The following is a 24,192-nucleotide window of genomic DNA, read 5'->3' as shown; positions in this document are numbered from 1 at the left end:
TTCTAGGGGGGTAAATTTTTCGAAAATTGACCGATCGAAGTTCTGCCGGATCTACCGACACAATTCGAAGCTGTGCGGACGACCTACAGGCTGAACGTCCACGAGGAACTGTAGGCCGAATCGATTGCGGCGACTACAAACCCGCTACGCCGAATAATGGATCTGGTAGACACGAGGAACGGTTTGGTCGGAGCAGGCTTCTAAATCTGCTCGAGAGCTGCCGTACGAACCGCAAAGGTTGTGCCGGAGGAATCGGCGAGTGAATTAAGACGCCATCTGCACACCATGGGCATCAACGACGATCCTAGAAGTCATCTGGGACCGACCATAGAGAAAGCGGCCGTGCGAAAAGCGACCAAATAAGACTTGGAGGACACCAATGAATAAGCGAGGGAACGTGGAGGATAGCACGGTTGGCGTACAAGCCGTATCGGCCGAAACGTTGGGCTCTAGGCTGGTTCTGGAAGGCAGGAAAGTCCTGGCATCGGGGACGGTCAAAACGATCGAAACTTTCTAGATTGATTTTGAACGGAAACGGATTTGGGTGACTTAAGGTTTGATAAGAAGTATTGGGCGTGGGAATGGTAAAAATTTTCCGCTCTTCGATGATAAATCGAGATATTTACCTCCTGGGAGAAATCCGGTTCGATGAAGGTGGTGGTCATTTGCTCGGTGGCGACTTTGTGGATGGCTTGGTAGGCGGACGTGGTCAACACCAACAACTCGTGCCATTTGTGCGTCAAAAGTCTGGTGTGCACCTCGACGGGCAGTTCCAGATAAAAGGGCAACCTCTTTGTCCATTGCACCAATTTGTAAACGATCGAATCGCCGATGTTGCACAACTTTTCGCTCAGGTCCGTATTGTGGTCGAGGAGTTCGTCGAGGTTTTGCAACGTGGCGATGTCTTGGAATTCATCACAGTCTATGAGTGTTTTTATCATCGATAGGGAATATTCGACGGAGAAATTTCGGTCGCGCGACGACGACACCGCGCTGTCCAGCCGCTGCCGCAGACGGATCACTTCGCTGGGATTGGTCAGGGCGGTTTTCAAGATGGTGCCGTTCACTAGATTGGAGGGGATGCCGGGCGGCGGTTCCGTTTTGAATTGATGGCCGAGTAAGTTTTTGTCGATCGGTTTCGTTTGTTGTTTGGCCGACGGTTTTTTGTGTTTTTTATATTTAACTTTGTACAGGTTGTAAACGGCGCCGCTGTTGCGCCCTCCCGGCATTCGATCTTCTCTAACGGCTACAAATAAAACGGGGCGTATCAGATTAATTGGGGGGTCGGAATCGGTGGTATACCGATACCTGTTGCGGCACCATCGCGTTTTGACAGCGTAAATGCAAGTAAATCTAACCTCAAACTTTCCTATCGACTGTTGAGTGATTTGAAATGATTTATTTATATAATTTTTGTATATTTTGACGTTACACATAACGCGGAACGGTTCTAAACGACTAATTTTCGATTTAGAAACATAAAATCTATCGATTCCATAGAACTGTATATCCGACGACGACATTTCGGTGATATTATTCAATTGACAGCTATTTAATAACAATTTGGAACAAAGAACTAATCCTAACATCGAACATTGTACGTAGAATTATCTTTTTGGATGAAAACATGAAACAGAACGCTTCCATAGAACTATATATTCGATGACGTTAATGACAGGGAATTGACAATTACTTTGAAGCTATTTTTAAATAAAATACAATTAAAAAGGAAGACAGCTGACATAGAACCATTTAGTTTGACATTGAAGATAAAAAAGAACGATTCAATAGTTTAATACACCATAGAACAAAGCTTAACACAAATCGTGTCCATAGAACTGTGTTTTCGAGTTAAAAACATACAAAAGAACGTTTCCATAGAACTATGACGTCGTTTCGGTGGTTTTATCGAATTGACAGATGCTTAAAAACATAGAACTACATTCGAGACATAGAATACATGATAAATAACAAAATTTGAAACATATTAAGATTAAATATAGAATTGGCAGCCATTAAAAACTTTGTCGATCGATATTTACAAGAATTTAACGTATAATTACGAGTTTTTTGTCGGTTTTCGAATGAAATAAAGAAATAAAATATCGGAATGTGAATATAACAAATCGTGTCCATAGAACTGTGTTTTCGAGTTAAAAACATACAAAAGAACGCTTCCAAAGAACTATATATTCGATGACGTTAATGACAGGGAATTGACAATTACTTTGAAGCTATTTTTAAAGAAAATACAATTAAAAAGGAAGACAGCTGACATAGAACCATTTAGTTTGACATTGAAGATAAAAAAGAACGATTCAATAGTTTAATACACCATAGAACAAAGCTTAACACAAATCGTGTCCATAGAACTGTGTTTTCGAGTTAAAAACATACAAAAGAACGCTTCCATAGAACTGTATATCCGAAGGCTACTTCAATACACCATGGAACAATGTCTAACACGAATCGTGTCCATAGAACTGTGTTTTCGAGTTAAAAACATACAAAAGAACGTTTCCATAGAACTATGACGTCGTTTCGGTGGTTTTATCGAATTGACAGATGCTTAAAAACATAGAACTACATTCGAGACATAGAATACACGATAAATAACAAAATTTGAAACATATTAAGATTAAATATAGAATCGACAGCCATTAAAAACTTTGTCGATCGATATTTACAAGAATTTAATGTAGAATTACGAGTTTTTTGTCGATTTTCGAATGAAATAAAGAAGAAATAAAATATCGGAATGTGAATATAACAAATCGTGTCCATAGAACTGTGTTTTCGAGTTAAAAACATACAAAAGAACGCTTCCAAAGAACTATATATTCGATGACGTTAATGACAGGGAATTGACAATTACTTTGAAGCTATTTTTAAAGAAAATACAATTAAAAAGGAAGACAGCTGACATAGAACCATTTAGTTTGACATTGAAGATAAAAAAGAACGATTCAATAGTTTAATACACCATAGAACAAAGCTTAACACAAATCGTGTCCATAGAACTGTGTTTTCGAGTTAAAAACATACAAAAGAACGCTTCCATAGAACTGTATATCCGAAGGCTACTTCAATACACCATGGAACAATGTCTAACACGAATCGTGTCCATAGAACTGTGTTTTCGAACTAAAAACATACAAAAGAACGTTTCCATAGAACTATGACGTCGTTTCGGTGGTTTTATCGAATTGACAGATGCTTAAAAACATAGAACTACATTCGAGACATAGAATACACGATAAATAACAAAATTTGAAACATATTAAGATTAAATATAGAATCGACAGCCATTAAAAACTTTGTCGATCGATATTTACAAGAATTTAATGTAGAATTACGAGTTTTTTGTCGATTTTCGAATGAAATAAAGAAGAAATAAAATATCGGAATGTGAATATAACAAATCGTGTTCATAGAACTGTATTTTCGAGTTAAAAACATACAAAAGAACGTTTCCATAGAACTATGACGTCGTTTCGGTGGTATTATTGAATTGACAGATGCTTAAAAACATAGAACTACATTCGAGACATAGAATACATGATAAATAACAAAATTTGAAACATATTAAGATTAAATATAGAATTGGCAACCATTAAAAACTTTGTCGATCGATATTTACAAGAATTTAATATAGAATTACGAGTTTTTTGTCGGTTTTCGAATGAAGTAAAGAAATAAAATATCGGAATGTGAATATAACAAATCGTGTCCATAGAACTGTGTTTTCGAGTTAAAAACATACAAAAGAACGCTTCCATAGAACTGTATATCCGAAGGCTACTTCAATACACCATGGAACAATGTCTAACACGAATCGTGTCCATAGAACTGTGTTTTCGAACTAAAAACATACAAAAGAACGTTTCCATAGAACTATGACGTCGTTTCGGTGGTTTTATCGAATTGACAGATGCTTAAAAACATAGAACTACATTCGAGACATAGAATACACGATAAATAACAAAATTTGAAACATATTAAGATTAAATATAGAATCGACAGCCATTAAAAACTTTGTCGATCGATATTTACAAGAATTTAATGTAGAATTACGAGTTTTTTGTCGATTTTCGAATGAAATAAAGAAGAAATAAAATATCGGAATGTGAATATAACAAATCGTGTTCATAGAACTGTATTTTCGAGTTAAAAACATACAAAAGAACGTTTCCATAGAACTATGACGTCGTTTCGGTGGTATTATTGAATTGACAGATGCTTAAAAACATAGAACTACATTCGAGACATAGAATACATGATAAATAACAAAATTTGAAACATATTAAGATTAAATATAGAATTGGCAACCATTAAAAACTTTGTCGATCGATATTTACAAGAATTTAATATAGAATTACGAGTTTTTTGTCGGTTTTCGAATGAAGTAAAGAAATAAAATATCGGAATGTGAATATAACAAATCGTGTCCATAGAACTGTGTTTTCGAGTTAAAAACATACAAAAGAACGCTTCCATAGAACTGTATATCCGAAGGCTACTTCAATACACCATGGAACAATGTCTAACACGAATCGTGTCCATAGAACTGTGTTTTCGAACTAAAAACATACAAAAGAACGTTTCCATAGAACTATGACGTCGTTTCGGTGGTTTTATCGAATTGACAGATGCTTAAAAACATAGAACTACATTCGAGACATAGAATACACGATAAATAACAAAATTTGAAACATATTAAGATTAAATATAGAATCGACAGCCATTAAAAACTTTGTCGATCGATATTTACAAGAATTTAATGTAGAATTACGAGTTTTTTGTCGATTTTCGAATGAAATAAAGAAGAAATAAAATATCGGAATGTGAATATAACAAATCGTGTTCATAGAACTGTATTTTCGAGTTAAAAACATACAAAAGAACGTTTCCATAGAACTATGACGTCGTTTCGGTGGTATTATTGAATTGACAGATGCTTAAAAACATAGAACTACATTCGAGACATAGAATACATGATAAATAACAAAATTTGAAACATATTAAGATTAAATATAGAATTGGCAACCATTAAAAACTTTGTCGATCGATATTTACAAGAATTTAATATAGAATTACGAGTTTTTTGTCGGTTTTCGAATGAAGTAAAGAAATAAAATATCGGAATGTGAATATAACAAATCGTGTCCATAGAACTGTGTTTTCGAGTTAAAAACATACAAAAGAACGCTTCCATAGAACTGTATATCCGAAGGCTACTTCAATACACCATGGAACAATGTCTAACACGAATCGTGTCCATAGAACTGTGTTTTCGAACTAAAAACATACAAAAGAACGTTTCCATAGAACTATGACGTCGTTTCGGTGGTTTTATCGAATTGACAGATGCTTAAAAACATAGAACTACATTCGAGACATAGAATACACGATAAATAACAAAATTTGAAACATATTAAGATTAAATATAGAATTGGCAACCATTAAAAACTTTGTCGATCGATATTTACAAGAATTTAATATAGAATTACGAGTTTTTTGTCGGTTTTCGAATGAAGTAAAGAAATAAAATATCGGAATGTGAATATAACAAATCGTGTCCATAGAACTGTGTCTTCGAGTTAAAAACATACAAAAGAACGCTTCCATAGAACTGTATATCCGAAGGCTACTTCAATACACCATGGAACAATGTCTAACACGAATCGTGTCCATAGAACTGTGTTTTCGAACTAAAAACATACAAAAGAACGTTTCCATAGAACTATGACGTCGTTTCGGTGGTTTTATCGAATTGACAGATGCTTAAAAACATAGAACTACATTCGAGACATAGAATACACGATAAATAACAAAATTTGAAACATATTAAGATTAAATATAGATTCGACAATCATTAAAAACTTTGTCGATCGATATTTATAAGAATTTAACGTAGAATTACGAATGAAAAAAAAAAAAAAATAATAAATCGGAATTTGAATATAACGTACCTTGTAGTACCATTCCTTGTTCTATACACTTTTTAAATCTGCAATACTGACACCTATTCCTTTGCGCTTTGGTTATTTCACAATTCCCGTCCGCCACACAAGTATACACCCTCCTATTTTGTACAGTCCGTTTAAAAAACCCTTTGCAACCCTCGCAAGTGATTATTCCGTAGTGCAACCCCGTCGCTTTGTCTTCGCATATCATACAAATCATCGGCTGTTCTTCTTCTTCTTGTTGTTGTTGTTCGGCGTGCTCGCCCGGCGCGGCCTCCACGTTCGGACAGGGTTTCACGTCGCTCTGGCCGTACATCGAGGGCACAACCCCCGGCGGGGGCGCGGTGAGATTGAGGGCTTGGGTCTGCTGACCGATCGGCAACTGCCGCACGTCGCCGGCCCACAATCGCTCCATGTTCAAAGGCGATCCTCCGGCGAATTGGGACGTCGGCGACGGCGACGACACCACGTTTCTACTGGCGGGGCGCAGTCGGTCTTGGCCGAGATTCAGCAGGAGCTGCGCCGCGCTCTCGTCGGTGTTGCTCACTTGGGGCCAATTGGAGGTGGTCGGATGAAGCTGCGGGTCGTTTGCGGGCGACGAAGGCTGCGACCAGATCATCGTACGAACTCCGCCCGCCTCTCCCATGATCACGGTAGGCGTTTGTCGCACTGGACCGCTTCTACTCATCGGACTACCGGGGGGTTTGACGTCTACGGGCGCGCCGACGTAATTTCCGCCGATTAATTCGGGTTTAACGTTGAAATTACCCCCGATTAATTCGGTTTTCACTCCGAACGTCCCTCCGATCAACTCGGGTTTGACGCCGTTTATTCTCGAATGTTTCAACCATAATTGCGGGTTTTGAGTCGGTTGCTGTTGACTGATGATGACGCTTCGAGACGAAACCGACGACGTGGGTTCTTGGGCGGACGCCACCGTCGGCGGAAATAGCGGGGCGTGTCTGATCACCGGACTGGTGCGGGGGCTGATATTTGCCGGACGACCGGGCGAACTGTGCGGTCGGGGCGGTTGCGAGGGACTGAATTGCGGTTGGGGTCGTACCGGCGGACTGTGCGATCTTATAACCGGAAGAGATCTAAACAGGATTATTGAAAATTATACATTTTTTTCTATTTGATATTCCGTTGTAGCTTACTTGATGACGCTCGGGGTCCCTCCGCCGCCTCCATCGAAGACGCCGGATTCTTCTAGTCGGTTCGGTACTTTTTCGAGCGTCGGTTCTGGGTGGTGGAGTTGAAGCGGCGTGGAATCGGGGCTCGGGGGATTGAGAACGGCGTCGGTCATTTTCGGGGACGATGGACTCAGGAGATCGGGCGACGAGGTGCTTGTATCGGCGACAGATTCGCCTAGAAGCGGACAGAGACATTGCCTAGAAGCAAAGTTTGCTGATGGCTGCCTACTCTAAGTTGTTGTCAATAAGCGGTGACTGGGTGGTCGATTGATTATGGCGAGCAGAGATTAGAAAATTACGGCGTAGTTAATTAATTGTTAATTTGTGAATTCAGTAAGCCTTTCGCTAATCATTTTGGAAGTTTCCGACCAAATATCCCGGCGCATGCTTAAAGTCTGATTCGATTCGCTCGTTTGGCGGTCGATGTCTTTGTTGCGATATTCGAAACGCGCTTCAAACAATGGAAAAGTCTTTGTCTTTGTACTCGGTACGAAAATTAGTTGTTCGTTCATGAAATCTAAGCCTAACATGAAAAAAAAACTGTAATTTCAACATTTACTCCTGTCGTTTCCACACACTTTTCAGAACGTCTGTACACTGACTTTGCAAAACGCTCCTGGTCTGTCAGAAACATTTGACATGAAGCGGACGCTGATTTTGCCGCGTCTTTTTTTTTTCTATAATTGTCTTAGAAAATCTTGGGAGTAATCTACTGAGTTCAAAGGTGTTCATTCGATTCCTCCAAATCAATTGGAAGAATACCATAGCAGTGTCAAAATATTGTATATATACAGGATGTCCCACGACGACTTAAAACTACCTGTATATGGTAAAATATTTATAGCAGAATCATGAAAATTTCTACGTTTGGGTTTTCGAATACGATCTTTTCAACTAAAATATATTCAAAGATGGCCGACTTCCGGTTCTACCGGAAATGGACTGTAACTTTGTTATTTCAACTAAAACACCCCGTATATTAATACATTTTTGAAATCTACGTAAAATTTCAATATACTTTTGTCTAAAAACTTTTTTCGAAAAATGCATATTTTTCGAGTTATTAATTTTTTTGTAAAAAATTTGACCCTTGCAAATTATTTTATTACGATGCTACCCTTAAAGATATGAAAATGATTCTCATTCATTAGCTTTTAACAAGGTTAGACGTATTTGAATCTATGTTTAAAAATGTTTCATTCTATACAGGGCGTATATAAAAAGTAATCAAAGTTTAACTTCATAAATATCAAATTTTTTTATTTTTTTAAATAGAACCACCCGGTTTTTTCGAATTTCATGGATTCAAGGGTGAAAAATAAAACATATCCACGTATACTTTTCTATACCTAAACCTTACCATTATCCAGATATTTTCAAAGATGGCCGACTACCGGTTCTACTGGAAGTCGACTGTAACTTTGTTATTTTAAATAGAACACCCTGTATATTAATACATTTTTGAAATCTACGTAAAATTTCAGTATACTTTTATCTAAAAACTTTTTTCGAAAAATTCATAATTTTTGAGTTATTAATTTTTTTGTAAAAAATTTGAGCCTTGCAGACCCCTATAAATTATTTTATTACGATGCTACCCTTAAAGATATGAAAATAGTTTTTATTCAGTGGCTTTTAGCAAGGTTAGACGTATTTGAATGTATGTTGAAAAATTTTATATTTTATACAAGGTGTGTATAAAAAGTGTTCAAAGTTTAACTTTATAAATATCAAATTTTTTTATTTTTTTAAATAGAACCACCCGGTTTTTTCTATTTAAATGCATTCAAGGGTAAAAAATAAGGTAAGTTTCCTATATATAAACCTAACAGTTCTCCAGATATTAACTGGATCTATTTAAAAAAATAAAAAAATTTGATATTTATGAAGTTAAACTTTGCACATATTTTACACACACCCTGTATAGAATGAAACATTTTTGTACATAGATTCAAATACGTCTAACCTTGTTAAAAGCAACCGAACAAAAATCATTTTCGTATTTTCAAAGGTATTATCGTAAAAAAATAATTTGTAAGGGTCAAATTTTTTACAAAAAAATTAATAACTCAAAAAATATGCATTTTTCGAAAAAAGTTTTTAGACAAAAGTATATTGAAATTTTACGTAGATTTCAAAAATGTATTAATATACGGGGTGTTTTATTTGAAATAACAAAGTTACAGTCCATTTCCGGTAGAACCGGAAGTCGGCCATCTTTGAAAATATTTTAGTTAGAAAGATCATATTCGAAAACCCAAACGTAGAAATTTTCATGATTCTACTATAAATATTTTTCCATATATACAGATAGTTTCAACTCGTCGTGAGACACCCTGTATATATTTCGGCTTTGCGGATGATTGCCGCCCTTAACGGTTTTTGTGGATCCTTTTGCTTCTTGCTTGCGTCCTGCTAAGCGACTTTTTTCCATTTTCTCACCCCCATCTCCGCAATATCCTTAAATTCCCCCCAGCGTGCTTCGCATCCACCAAAATATCGTAGAAACAACTATTTTGGTGGTTTTTTTTGACTTGGTACGGTCGCTGACACCCCTTTTGGATGTAGGATCGTAATTTCACCACCCGTCGAATGGATTCGACGCCACTTTCGCCGAAAATGCGACGCAGTCGCCAATTTTCAATTCACCACAAACAGCCTCCATCTTGTTTTCGATTTGTGCTGGTGGCAACCAACAATTTCCTAACTAAATTTGAGATTTTCTACCAAAAACAACTCCCCTAAACGGTCGCGCGGCCTCTACCATCATAAAATTGATCGAAGGATACAAAATTTCGGTAAAAACTCGTTGCGACTTGACATAACCTAACTTTTGCTTACGGGCCTCGATATATCGAAACTGCGAACGATCTAAAGCTTTTTTCGTGGTGCTAATCCAAACTTACCGTCACTACTGCAACGAGAATCCACTTTCCTCCTCTTCAATTTCAAATCTTGGAAAAGGCTCATCTTGTCGAGCTCACAAGGAGTGCGCGTTAAGGTCATAATTCCTGGAAAACAAAATTTTCTAAACTGTACGAAATGTGATAATAACGAACGATTCGCGAAAATTTTGAATTTTGCGCCAATTCGTAGAGTAGATCATATCGTATAAAACACGTGAAGTCGAGGAACATACATATGGAATATGTAAGACACAAATAAGTGACCAGAAATGGGATTTTTTAGTGTTTATTATATCTAATAAGGAAATTTAAATACAAAACGACATTTTTTGTATATTATCTAACATTTAATAATCGATCTAGTGCCGGAAGAAGCGGACGAACGCGAATAGGAAAGTGAGAATAGAAAGTTTCGTAATCGGTTTTCTCTATAAACTAGTCGTTGCGCAACGTCGCAACTATTATGAATCTAACAGTGAAAGTTCTTTCTTTTCATAATCGTAATAATTAAATTCACATTATTTTTGAATTAGAATAGAAATTATTAGTCTCGATCTCACAGATCGACAAGTAACAAAATCCGGAAGTTGCATCACACTTAAGTGATACGGACCGTCGAAACTTATCTTTAGAAAAACTACTGTACATCTAAATATATAAATTTTTATATTTTTTTTGAGATTAATCATCGTCAAAAGTTGATCTGGATACTACGAGAAACAATTTCTCGAAGGTACAAATATCGGGTCATGGAATCACGCCCAAAAGCTGCACCAGAAGGGATTCCAAATCCCCTACGTCTCCATATAGTATTGGAAAACGTGGGGCGTTCACACCACCAAAAAAAAAAAAAGATGCTCGATATTTTACAATGCAAAAAAATGCACAATCATTTGCAAATTGAAATAATCTTTTCTCTGCTAAAACTATCAACGGATTTGTGATTACAATGTTGGAAAAATTGAACTTTTTGTAATAATGGTGAAGGTGAAGTAACGCGCTCGCCAAAATTTTAATAAACCGCCACCAATTTCTCGCGAAATGTATACGTCAAGAAGAAGAATGGACTGGCGATGAGGAATCAAGACGATAAATTAAAAAATAGAGAAAAAATTACGAGATAGACAAAATAATAGACGCGTAGACAGACAGAAAAGTAGGTATCTAGGTTTTTCCTAAAAAAGTTCATCTATTTATCTATTCGAGACATTTTTTGACAGGGCAAACGTTGCTAAATACAGGGTTGTATTGAACTTTGTTGTTTTATTCGATACAAAATAAGTCAGTCATGCAATCAGCAGTTAGGTTAGGTTAGGGTCGGGTTAGGTTGACTTTTGTTAGGTTAGAATGAGTTAGGTTAGGGTTAGGTTGACTTTTGTTAGGTTAGGGTTAGGTTGACTTTTGTTAGGTTAGAATGAGTTAGGATGAGTTAGGTTAGGTTAGAATGAGTTAGGTTAGGGTTAGGTTGACTTTTGTTAGGTTAGAATGAGTTAGATTAGGTTAGAATGATTTAGGTTAGGGTTAGGTTAGAATGAGTTAGGTTAGGGTTAGGTCGACTTTTGTTAGGTTAGAATGAGTTAGGTTAGGTTAGAATGATTTAGGTTAGGGTTAGGTTGACTTTTGTTAGGTTAGGGTTAGGTCGACTTTTGTTAGGTTAGAATGAGTTAGGTTAGGTTAGAATGAGTTAGTTTAGGGATAGGTTGACTTTTGTTAGGTTAGAATGAGTTAGGTTAGGTTAGAATGATTTAGGTTAGGGTTAGGTTGACTTTTGTTAGGTTAGGGTTAGGTTGACTTTTGTTAGGTTAGAATGAGTTAGATTAGGTTAGAATGATTTAGGTTAGGGTTAGGTTAGAATGAGTTAGGTTAGGGTTAGGTCGACTTTTGTTAGGTTAGAATGAGTTAGGTTAGGTTAGAATGATTTAGGTTAGGGTTAGGTTGACTTTTGTTAGGTTAGGGTTAGGTCGACTTTTGTTAGGTTAGAATGAGTTAGGTTAGGTTAGAATGAGTTAGTTTAGGGATAGGTTGACTTTTGTTAGGTTAGAATGAGTTAGGTTAGGTTAGAATGATTTAGGTTAGGGTTAGGTTGACTTTTGTTAGGTTAGGGTTAGGTTGACTTTTGTTAGGTTAGAATGAGTTAGGTTAGGTTAGAATGATTTAGGTTAGGGTTAGGTTGACTTTTGTTAGGTTAGAATGAGTTAGGTTAGGGTTAGGTTGACTTTTGTTAGGTTAGAATGAGTTAGGTTAGGTTAGAATGAGTTAGGTTAGGGTTAGGTTGACTTTTGTTAGGTTAGAATGAGTTAGGTTAGGTTAGAATGATTTAGGTTAGGGTTAGGTTGACTTTTGTTAGGTTAGGGTTAGGTTGACTTTTGTTAGGTTAGAATGAGTTAGATTAGGTTAGAATGATTTAGGTTAGGGTTAGGTTAGAATGAGTTAGGTTAGGGTTAGGTCGACTTTTGTTAGGTTAGAATGAGTTAGGTTAGGTTAGAATGATTTAGGTTAGGGTTAGGTTGACTTTTGTTAGGTTAGGGTTAGGTCGACTTTTGTTAGGTTAGAATGAGTTAGGTTAGGTTAGAATGAGTTAGTTTAGGGATAGGTTGACTTTTGTTAGGTTAGAATGAGTTAGGTTAGGTTAGAATGATTTAGGTTAGGGTTAGGTTGACTTTTGTTAGGTTAGGGTTAGGTTGACTTTTGTTAGGTTAGAATGAGTTAGGTTAGGTTAGAATGATTTAGGTTAGGGTTAGGTTGACTTTTGTTAGGTTAGAATGAGTTAGGTTAGGGTTAGGTTGACTTTTGTTAGGTTAGAATGAGTTAGGATGAGTTAGGTTAGGTTAGAATGAGTTAGGTTAGGGTTAGGTTGACTTTTGTTAGGTTAGAATGAGTTAGGTTAGGTTAGAATGATTTAGGTTAGGGTTAGGTTGACTTTTGTTAGGTTAGGTTAGGTTAAAATGAGTTAGGTTAGGTTGGAATGAGTTAGGATGAGTTAGGTTAGGTTAGAATGAGTTAGGTTAGGTTAAGATGAGTTAGGTTAGGGTTAGGTTGACTTTTGTTAGGTTAGGTTAGGTTAAAATGAGTTAGGTTAGGTTAAGATGAGTTAGGTTAGGTTAGGAATTATTCTTCTTTTTTATAGGGTAGTAAAAATGTGGAGGGATTGAAAATAAATATTTGTTTTGTATGTCGAACGCGAATTACGAACGCTGAAGGTTTTTTGATACTGTTTAAATTTGAAAAACGAGTTTTCGAAACCTGTCATTGTTTATGAGACACCCCGTATATAATACGCGTACTTTGAATGGGTTTAAGAGGAGTGAATGTACTTCTAACAAGTGGAGCGGTTAACTGGGGCTTTAGAATGACCTCAATCGAACTTTGACACAAATTCTTTTCCCTCGGATCAATACCCCGGAAGATTTTATGTTAGATTGCATAAATAATTATTTTTCGTTTCGTATATGATCGGTTTTAAGTTGTTGGATGATTTTTTCTTTTTTGAAAATTTGAAAATAACTCAAAATATTTCGAAAATAGAAAAATTCTTGCTATTATAAAGTGCAGATTCGATGAATTTGTGTCAAAGATTATCGATAGCTGTCAAAATATCACCAAAATTGTTATTTTTCAACTTTTTACGAACCTATTTTAATTTTTTCCTTCTAAAAATGCATTTATTTGGAAAGAGCGACAATTTCTTGGTGTAATAGAGTATGGAATGTATAAATTTGAGTCACAGGCATCAATATCTGTCAAAATATCATTAAAATTGTCATTTTTTAACTTTTTATGAACCTATTTCAATTTTTTCGTTCTAAAAATACATTTATTTGGAAATAGCGACAATTTTTTGGTATTATAAAACGCAAAATCGATGAATTTGTGTCAAAGATTATCGATAGCTGTCAAAATGTCACCAAAATTGTCATTTTTCAACTTTTTACGAACCTATTTCAATTTTTTCGTTGTAAAAATGCATTTATTTGGATATAGCGCCAACTTTTTAGTATTATAAAGCGCAGAATCGATAAATTTGTGTCAAAGATTATCGATAGCTGTCAAAATGTCATCAAAATTGTCATTTTTGTACTTTTTATGAACCTATTTCAATTTTTTCCTTCTAAAAATGCATTTATTTGGATATAGCGACAATTTTTTGGTATTGTGAAGCGCAGAATCGATGAATTTGTGTCAAAGATTATCGATAGCTGTCAAAATGTCATCAAAATTGTCATTTTTGTACTTTCTATGAACCTATTTCAATTTTTTCGTTGTAAAAATGCATTTATTTGGATATAGCGACAACTTTTTGGTATTATGAAGTGCAGAATCGATGAATTTGTGTCAAAGATTATCGATAGCTGTCAAAATATCACCAAAATTGTTATTTTTCAACTTTTTACGAACCTATTTCAATTTTTTCCTTCTAAAAATGCATTTATTTGGAAAGAGCGACAATTTCTTGGTGTAATAGAGTATGGAATGTATAAATTTGAGTCACAGGCATCAATATCTGTCAAAATATCATTAAAATTGTCATTTTTTAACTTTTTATGAACCTATTTCAATTTTTTCCTTCTAAAAATGCATTTATTTGGATATAGCGCCAACTTTTTAGTATTATAAAGCGCAGAATCGATGAATTTGTGTCAAAGATTATCGATAGCTGTCAAAATGTCACCAAAATTGTTATTTTTCAACTTTTTACGAACCTATTTCAATTTTTTCGTTGTAAAAATACATTTATTTGGATATAGCGCCAACTTTTTAGTATTATAAAGCGCAGAATCGATGAATTTGTGTCAAAGATTATCGATAGCTGTCAAAATGTCATCAAAATTGTCATTTTTGTACTTTTTATGAACCTATTTCAATTTTTTCCTTCTAAAAATGCATTTATTTGGATATAGCGACAATTTTTTTGTATTATAAAGCGCAGAATCGATAAATTTGTGTCAAAGATTATCGATAGCTGTCAAAATGTCATCAAAATTGTCATTTTTGTACTTTTTATGAACCTATTTCAATTTTTTCCTTCTAAAAATGCATTTATTTGGATATAGCGACAATTTTTTTGTATTATAAAGCGCAGAATCGATAAATTTGTGTCAAAGATTATCGATAGCTGTCAAAATGTCATCAAAATTGTCATTTTTGTACTTTTTATGATCCTATTTCAATTTTTTCCTTCTAAAAATGCATTTATTTGGAAAGAGCGACAATTTCTTGGTGTAATAGAGTATGGAATGTATAAATTTGAGTCACAGGCATCAATATCTGTCAAAATATCATTAAAATTGTCATTTTTTAACTTTTTATGAACCTATTTCAATTTTTTCCTTCTAAAAATGCATTTATTTGGATATAGCGCCAACTTTTTAGTATTATAAAGCGCAGAATCGATGAATTTGTGTCAAAGATTATCGATAGCTGTCAAAATGTCATCAAAATTGTCATTTTTGTACTTTTTATGAACCTATTTCAATTTTTTCCTTCTAAAAATGCATTTATTTGGATATAGCGACAATTTTTTTGTATTATAAAGCGCAGAATCGATAAATTTGTGTCAAAGATTATCGATAGCTGTCAAAATGTCATCAAAATTGTCATTTTTGTACTTTTTATGATCCTATTTCAATTTTTTCCTTCTAAAAATGCATTTATTTGGAAAGAGCGACAATTTCTTGGTGTAATAGAGTATGGAATGTATAAATTTGAGTCACAGGCATCAATATCTGTCAAAATATCATTAAAATTGTCATTTTTTAACTTTTTATGAACCTATTTCAATTTTTTCCTTCTAAAAATGCATTTATTTGGATATAGCGCCAACTTTTTAGTATTATAAAGCGCAGAATCGATGAATTTGTGTCAAAGATTATCGATAGCTGTCAAAATGTCACCAAAATTGTTATTTTTCAACTTTTTACGAACCTATTTCAATTTTTTCGTTGTAAAAATACATTTATTTGGATATAGCGCCAACTTTTTAGTATTATAAAGCGCAGAATCGATGAATTTGTGTCAAAGATTATCGATAGCTGTCAAAATGTCATCAAAATTGTCATTTTTGTACTTTTTATGAACCTATTTCAATTTTTTCCTTCTAAAAATGCATTTATTTGGATATAGCGACAATTTTTTGGTATTATGAAGCGCAGAATCGATGAATTTGTGTCAAAGATTATCGATAGCTGTCAAAATGTCATCAAAATTGTTATTTTTCAACTTTTTACGAACCTATTTCAATTTTTTCCTTCTAAAAATGCATTTATTTGGAAAGAGCGACAATTTCTTGGTGTAATAGAGTATGGAATGTATAAATTTGAGTCACAGGCATCAATATCTGTCAAAATATCATTAAAATTGTCATTTTTTAACTTTTTATGAACCTATTTCAATTTTTTCGTTGTAAAAATGCATTTATTTGGATATAGCGACAACTTTTTGGTATTATGAAGTGCAGAATCGATGAATTTGTGTCAAAGATTATCGATAGCTGTCAAAATATCACCAAAATTGTTATTTTTCAACTTTTTACGAACCTATTTCAATTTTTTCCTTCTAAAAATGCATTTATTTGGAAAGAGCGACAATTTCTTGGTGTAATAGAGTATGGAATGTATAAATTTGAGTCACAGGCATCAATATCTTTCAAAATATCATTAAAATTGTCATTTTTTAACTTTTTATGAACCTATTTCAATTTTTTCGTTGTAAAAATGCATTTATTTGGATATAGCGACAACTTTTTGGTATTATAAAGCGCAGAATCGATGAATTTGTGTCAAAGATTATCGATAGCTGTCAAAATATCACCAAAATTGTTATTTTTCAACTTTTTACGAACCTATTTCAATTTTTTCCTTCTAAAAATGCATTTATTTGGAAAGAGCGACAATTTCTTGGTGTAATAGAGTATGGAATGTATAAATTTGAGTCACAGGCATCAATATCTTTCAAAATATCATTAAAATTGTCATTTTTTAACTTTTTATGAACCTATTTCAATTTTTTCGTTGTAAAAATGCATTTATTTGGATATAGCGACAACTTTTTGGTATTATAAAGCGCAGAATCGATGAATTTGTGTCAAAGATTATCGATAGCTGTCAAAATATCACCAAAATTGTCATTTTTCAACTTTTTCACGAATCTATTTCAATTTTTCCAGTCTAAAAATTGATTTATTTCAAAAAAGCCACAAATTTCTTTCCTTGTAAAAACTTTTTACTTCGTCGAAGTGAATTTGAATCTGTTGTGGGTTTATCGCCTTTTCACCTGGATACTCCACGGCCTCGTGACGTCAATAACCTAATAAGAGACTCACATACAAATCGAAATACGAAAATTTCTATAAACAAAAAACCACCTTTCACTTCGGTTTGGATGTCGTAACAATGAAATCACTTTTGGCAATATCAAGGTTATTTGTGAGCATTGACTTTGCAGCGAAATCGAAAGCAACAATTTCACATAGTATACGAGAGGTGTTCGTATACTACGAGGGTCGCCGCAAAAGTTTTCAAATAGACATCAGTATTCGTTCGCAACATCATAGATAATGTTTGTTATATAAAAACAGCATCTGATATAAGTTTTCCGTCGAATTTGACCAGCAAAAATCAAGTTTACTTTTAAAAATTAGATCAAAAATGATTTTTCCAAATATAAATTCAATTTTTGGGTTGGAATAAGCTCGCGAAATGGGTCCTTACGCCGGCCCTGTCCAGCTACAACGAAATTTAATAATTCGACGAATTCGCGCGGCGCCTTGCATCAATTTTATATATAAGGTGGGCCTTCGATGGACTTTTTATTATAGAAAGCTGTTTATTGGAGTATTTCTTTTAATCTATTTTTTTCTTGGGTTTCTTTATGTTCTAGAATCGATGAATTTGTGTCATAGATACATCGATAGCTGTCAAAATATTTCGAAAATTATCGTTTTTCAATTTCTTAAGAACTTATGTCAATTTTTCCAGTCTAAAACTCATTTATTTGGATATATTGACAACTTTTTAGTATTATAAAACGCAGAATCGATGAATTTGTGTCAAAGATTATCGATAGCTGTCAAAATATCACCAAAATTGTCATTTTTGTACTTTTTATGAACCTATTTCAATTTTTTCCTTCTAAAAATGCATTTATTTGGATATAGCGACAACTTTTTGGTATTATAAAACGCAGAATCGATGAATTTGTGTCAAAGATTATCGATAGCTGTCAAAATGTCACCGAAATTGTCATTTTTTAACTTTTTCACGAACCTATTTCTATTTTTTCGTTTTAAAAATGCATTTATTTGGATATAGCGACAATTTTTTGGTATTATAAAGTGCAGAATCGATGAATTTGTGTCAAAGATTATCGATAGCTGTCAAAATGTCACCGAAATTGTCATTTTTTAACTTTTTACGAACCTATTTCAATTTTTTCGTTGTAAAAATGCATTTATTTGGATATAGCGCCAACTTTTCAGTATTATAAAGCGCAGAATCGATGAATTTGTGTCAAAGATTATCGATAGCTGTCAAAATGTCACCGAAATTGTCATTTTTTAAATTTTTACGAACCTATTTCAATTTTTTCGTTGTAAAAATGCATTTATTTGGATATAGCGCCAACTTTTTAGTATTATAAAGCGCAGAATCGATGAATTTGTGTCAAAGATTATCGATAGCTGTCAAAATGTCACCGAAATTGTCATTTTTCAACTTTTTACGAACCTATTTCAATTTTTTCGTTTTAAAAATGCATTTATTTGGATATAGCGACAATTTTTTGGTATTATAAAGTGCAGAATCGATGAATTTGTGTCAAAGATTATCGATAGCTGTCAAAATGTCACCGAAATTGTCATTTTTCAACTTTTTACGAACCTATTTCAATTTTTTCGTTTTAAAAATGCATTTATTTGGATATAGCGACAATTTTTTGGTATTATAAAGTGCAGAATCGATGAATTTGTGTCAAAGATTATCGATAGCTGTCAAAATATCACCAAAATTGTTATTTTTCAACTTTTTACGAACCTATTTCAATTTTTTCCTTCTAAAAATGCATTTATTTGGATATAGCGACAACTTTTTGGTATTATAAAGCGCAGAATCGATGAATTTGTGTCAAAGATTATCGATAGCTGTCAAAATGTCACCGAAATTGTCATTTTTCAACTTTTTACGAACCTATTTCAATTTTTTCGTTTTAAAAATGCATTTATTTGGATATAGCGACAATTTTTTGGTATTATAAAGTGCAGAATCGATGAATTTGTGTCAAAGATTATCGATATCTGTCAAAATGTCATCAAAATTGTCATTTTTTAACTTTAACATGAATATATTCGAATTTTCTCATTTATAAATTGAAAATTCGTGAAAATATTATCCTGAAAAATTTATGTTTTCTCCAAATCCCCATCCCAATAAAACGGTATCGAAATATCCAAATTTATCTGGAAAATACGTACAAATAGATGATATACAAGAAGCCGAAAATGGGAAAAGAAGAAGAACGAAAGTATTTATAAGTGTCGGCAACAATGATAAATCAAAAAAAAATCATTGAATTCGTAATATATACAGTTCATTATCTATTCACAGATTAACTTGTTTCTATATTCCCCTCGTATATATTTTCATAGATAAAATTATCAAAACCAAGAGAAAATTTGTTTTACTCGAATTATGTCAAAAGCTACGAAATTTCAACTTCCGTATTTTGTCATTATCTATAGAAATATTGACTATACTTTGTTTGCCTTCAATAAAGAACCTTCTCAAATACGTCTCTGAATATCACATAGTTGTTTACGATTTTACGTTCTAGAAATTCTATTGCAACAGCAAATGAGTCATGCGCTGACTGATCAAGATGAGTTTTAACCAGGAACAAATATCCGAGATATATAAAATACCTTATAAATATATTCAGTTTTTTTTAGTGCATCCGGTATATTGAGAAAAAATTTCATTACTAATACACGATGTATAAGGTTATTTATTATATTATTTCGTATTAGATTAAAAACATTACCTATAAAACATTTCGGTTTGAATAAATACACGATTCTAACCTCAAATTTTATAAATACATTAGTAGTGGCAAATCAAATGTAATAATATATAAATTCACTTAGGTTATGAATAAAACAAATATTTTATAATATTCTTCCACGCATAAACATTTTCATTGATAAAAACGAATGCGTAAATAAAGAATTGCGTTTCCTGATTTATAATTTAAAAACAAAATGAAAACCCATCCACCAAACAATGAAAATATCCAAATTACCTAAAGAATACATTTTCCATTGATCACATTTATAATCCATTCACATATGATTGAAGAAACTACGCGAAACTATCCTAATAAACATATTTTTTTTTCGTAACAAGTGCGCCGCCAACTTAACGTTCATAAATTCCCTAACCACAGTCGTAACACGTGATCATCGGAATAGTACAAGTGTTAGAAAGTACGGAGAGTAGGCGGGTAGAGATAATCGACAGGTAAATCGGTGTGGTAGTAGTCTCTGTATCAACCGAGCGCCTTAACGGTAAGAGTTGTACTACAGAAACAGTTGAGATTCGCTAGGCTACGGCATTAGTGCAGGTAAAAAGTAGGCCGCGAACTATGCGAGTTCAACTGTGATCTGCCTAGTGGAGAGACATGGGAGTAGGAAACGAAAGGGTGGTGGGGTCGACAATCGACGATCTTCTTCCAATTTATCTATCAGATAGTCTAGTTTTGTATCTATCGAAAGGATGTGACGTAGTTTATTAGACGACGCCTACTATTCCAATTGAATTATGCATATTATATAAAATCTACCGACAAAATTATAATATATATATATATATATATATATATATATATATATATATATATATATATATATATATATATATATATATACGAGGGGTGATCAAAAATGTTTTGATCTCTATTTTCAACTCTATATTTAAGAATTACAAGACGTCAGATTAATTCGAAATTTTGAACACTCATTAAATATCGTCGATAATTTGATAATTTAACAAATTCGTAACATTATCCCAATCAGTATAACCAGGAATGTAAAGCGAACTTTGAACTCAATTTTGAAGCATTAAAAGACGTCAGATTAATTCGAAATTTTGAACACTCATTAAATATCGTCGATAATTTGATAATTTAACAAATTCGTAACATTATCCCTATCAGCATCGCCAGGAATGGAAACTAATCGTATTTATATGAATTACGTAATGATTTTAATGAAAAAATGTTAAAGAAGTTTAGTAGAAACGTTCATAAACAAGGAAACTAAACATAGCAATTAATTTTCCAGTTTTGTCGTACGTTTAGATTCCACAAACATTATTCATTATTATAAAACAACAATTTAGCATCGTAACTTGAAGTAACAACGTGATGTGGGTCAACTTTCTCTTTAAAGGTAGAAGTGAAACCGACATTCGATTTTTTCGCACACGGCGTGCTTGTCGGTTCAGGTTAATAACCTCACTCTGTATTTTACAGTCACTACTCTTCGGTTGCGTAACCTCCACCGATCTGGCCGTGTTGCTCCTGCCGCTGCCTGCTATTTAGCCTTCCTCGTGTCACGCGAAACAATCGACGTTGCCATTTCGAATCACATCTCACCAAATGCATATTTAATTAATCCGATTCACTATTCGAAGATTTTAATAAAAAATATAATGAGTAATACGAAATTTGATTCAATACTAGATTTTTACTTATAGAAATTGTTGTAATAACAAGTTATCGGTATTTACTGTTAAATCTGGCAACGTCGATAAGTTTTAGCATTGTTAGTTCATCGGCATTCGCGTAGAAGGTTCTCTTGGTTAATCTATTGGTAAAATGACCAAGGTCTTATTAAAATTATCGTTGATCGTGTGAAATTACTCACATTCTATTAAATTTTAGTTGATTATTCACAAGAAAAATAAAAATCACTTTATTTGTGAGGTAATCAAAAAAAAAAACTGAAAACCTCTCAACGCATGCGCAAATATAATTCCCAACTGATTGGGGCCATAAAAACATGGTTGTCATTAAGTTTAAGTTTAAGAACTTTCAGCGTTATATCTAAGTAGCTTTTCTAGGTTATATTTACAAAATTATTTTGTACTGCGTGAATAGTTTAGATTTTGTATACCAATATTTAATTAACGACTCTAGTCATTTAAAATTTTTACATATTATACTCTATTTGAGAGAAGTCATTCAAATAAGACGGACGGAAGACTGAACTCATCATATGATATCTCGTTCGACAGGAGCGCCATTCTGGTCAAATTTTGAATTTTAAGTTTTTAAGCTTTAACATTTGTACAAAATATCTTAGGTTCTGGTACATTTTAAGTAAAACGTGTTTTTTGACTATTATTTTCTAATTTAACTTTTGTTTTCGTTTATAAGTAACTATGAAAATATTAATTTTTAAAAATCTAACGTTTACAACTTGTTAAAAACATATCTAGCCTTGTTTTTATCAACTAATGTATCACAAATACGTCATGTTGGATATATAGCATTGACAAAGCATAGGTCAAGTAAGTTTAAACTAAAAAACATCTAGTAGAAGGCTGAACTAAAATATCTATTAAATAGTATATTATTAGAATCGTCTTACATACAAAGTGACATAAATAATTCTCCGATGGTCAACGAAAAGATTTATTTCGTTTTTGTAACTGCGAAGTATTCAAGATTGATATACGAAGATTGTTCACAAAGAAAATGGGTCCAAAATAAATTCCAACAAGATTATATTTTACTTGAATTACTAATAAAGTTTTGAGATATGGCAACATTGATGTTGAATCAATTTCGACGTAAATGGCTGTCACTTATTTATAACTAATTTAAATATCATGAAATTTGACAAATATAGACAAATATATGAAAATAATCAACTACTCGTATGTTTATTGTTATATCTCGTACGAAATGGTCGCTATATCTGTTTTGCCATAGATAAATAAAAACTTTAGAGGTACAATATGTGACCATGAAACGCGAAAACATTGATGATGTAATAGGCCAGTGAAAGTATTGAAAATTGTTGATTTAATTAATTTTCTTTTTGAATTTTTGCTATAACTAAGAATTTATCGAAATAAAATATATTTACCTAACTATATATCGTATAATTATATGATTTATTTAAATAAAATCATTACTAATTCTAATACGTAATACGGATTTGATAGTAACGCCATCTTGGTATCAATGACACGACTTATTGAGTGATGTAGTATGGTATAAATTACGTGGCGGTTTTTTTTCTATCTCTGTCTAAATGACAATTGTCTAAAATACTTTTTAATTTTCACTTTCGATCAACCGAGCGTTGATTTGTTCGAATACGACCTCGTTTGAACTTCTGTTTCTAATGATATTTTTTTTTGTTAATACCGATAAAAATAAAACCGTAACAAAATAATTATTAAGAGTGAATTTGCGTTCAACGGAGCATAGTGCGAAGTCGATTATTACGACAAGAAGAGAAAGTAGGAAACAGTTAATTTTTGAAAGTGAAATTTCGTCTGTACCGCTATTGGCATAGTCGAGATCTGTTATACCAACTTTCACTAGCTCTTCGATATTTCACTTCCTCGCCGTTACGTTTTGTATTGTTCGTTATACAGGGTGGGACGTTTTGTGGAGAAAAACTTTCTACAAATAGAATTTTGAATCCGATAATAAATAATAGTGACTCAGAGTCTTTATCAGCGAGTTAGCGTTAAACTGTTAAAAAGGAACGATTTAATAGAAAACATAGAGGTGTAGAGGCATTTCAACGATTATTAATTAAAAATTTGAACATGATGAAGCTGTATACAAGATGGATGCCGCGTTTGGGAACACAAACAGCGTCGTGAAGATTTTCCATCGAGTATTTGGTAATTTTTCATAAAAATTTTTGGGAAAATTATCTTGAAATAGGAAAAATTATAAAGGGCGAGTTTCATGCGACGAATTTGAGCGAAGGGTAATTTCACCTCCGTATATTGGGGTGGAATATTGGAAAAATACCCAGTTTGTCCTTTGCGGGTTCTTTTTGGATATATTTATTCAAAAAATCACTCCTCTGAACCTATTTTTTATTTTTAGTTAAAT

General features: G+C 33.3%; 2 protein-coding genes across 5 annotated transcripts in view; one reads left to right on the top strand and one right to left on the bottom strand.

Annotated features, from left to right (window-relative positions):
- The window catches only part of LOC130894687 (opsin, ultraviolet-sensitive-like), a 67,538-nt gene that overhangs the window by 5,918 nt on the left and 37,428 nt on the right, over positions 1-24,192 (top strand). The window lies entirely within an intron of this gene.
- Positions 1-24,192, bottom strand: part of LOC130894686 (hormone receptor 4) — a 53,380-nt gene that overhangs the window by 2,064 nt on the left and 27,124 nt on the right. For 2 of the 4 annotated variants that reach the window (XM_057801617.1, XM_057801616.1), the window contains exons 3-6: positions 10,066-10,170; positions 7,124-7,334; positions 5,973-7,063; positions 627-1,246 (exon numbers count right to left, since the gene is read on the bottom strand). In XM_057801617.1, coding sequence (XP_057657600.1) covers positions 627-1,246; positions 5,973-7,063; positions 7,124-7,334; positions 10,066-10,170 — 2,027 coding nt within the window. Of the gene's footprint in view, positions 1-626; positions 1,247-5,972; positions 7,064-7,123; positions 7,358-10,065; positions 10,171-20,352; positions 20,601-24,192 lie in introns of those variants that run through there. The other 2 variants (XM_057801618.1, XM_057801619.1) reach the window with 2 other exon arrangements.

This window comes from Diorhabda carinulata, chromosome 6 (genome assembly GCF_026250575.1).
Source record: "Diorhabda carinulata isolate Delta chromosome 6, icDioCari1.1, whole genome shotgun sequence".
NCBI lineage: Eukaryota > Metazoa > Arthropoda > Insecta > Coleoptera > Chrysomelidae > Diorhabda > Diorhabda carinulata.
This window is presented reverse-complemented; position numbering and strand designations above follow the sequence as displayed.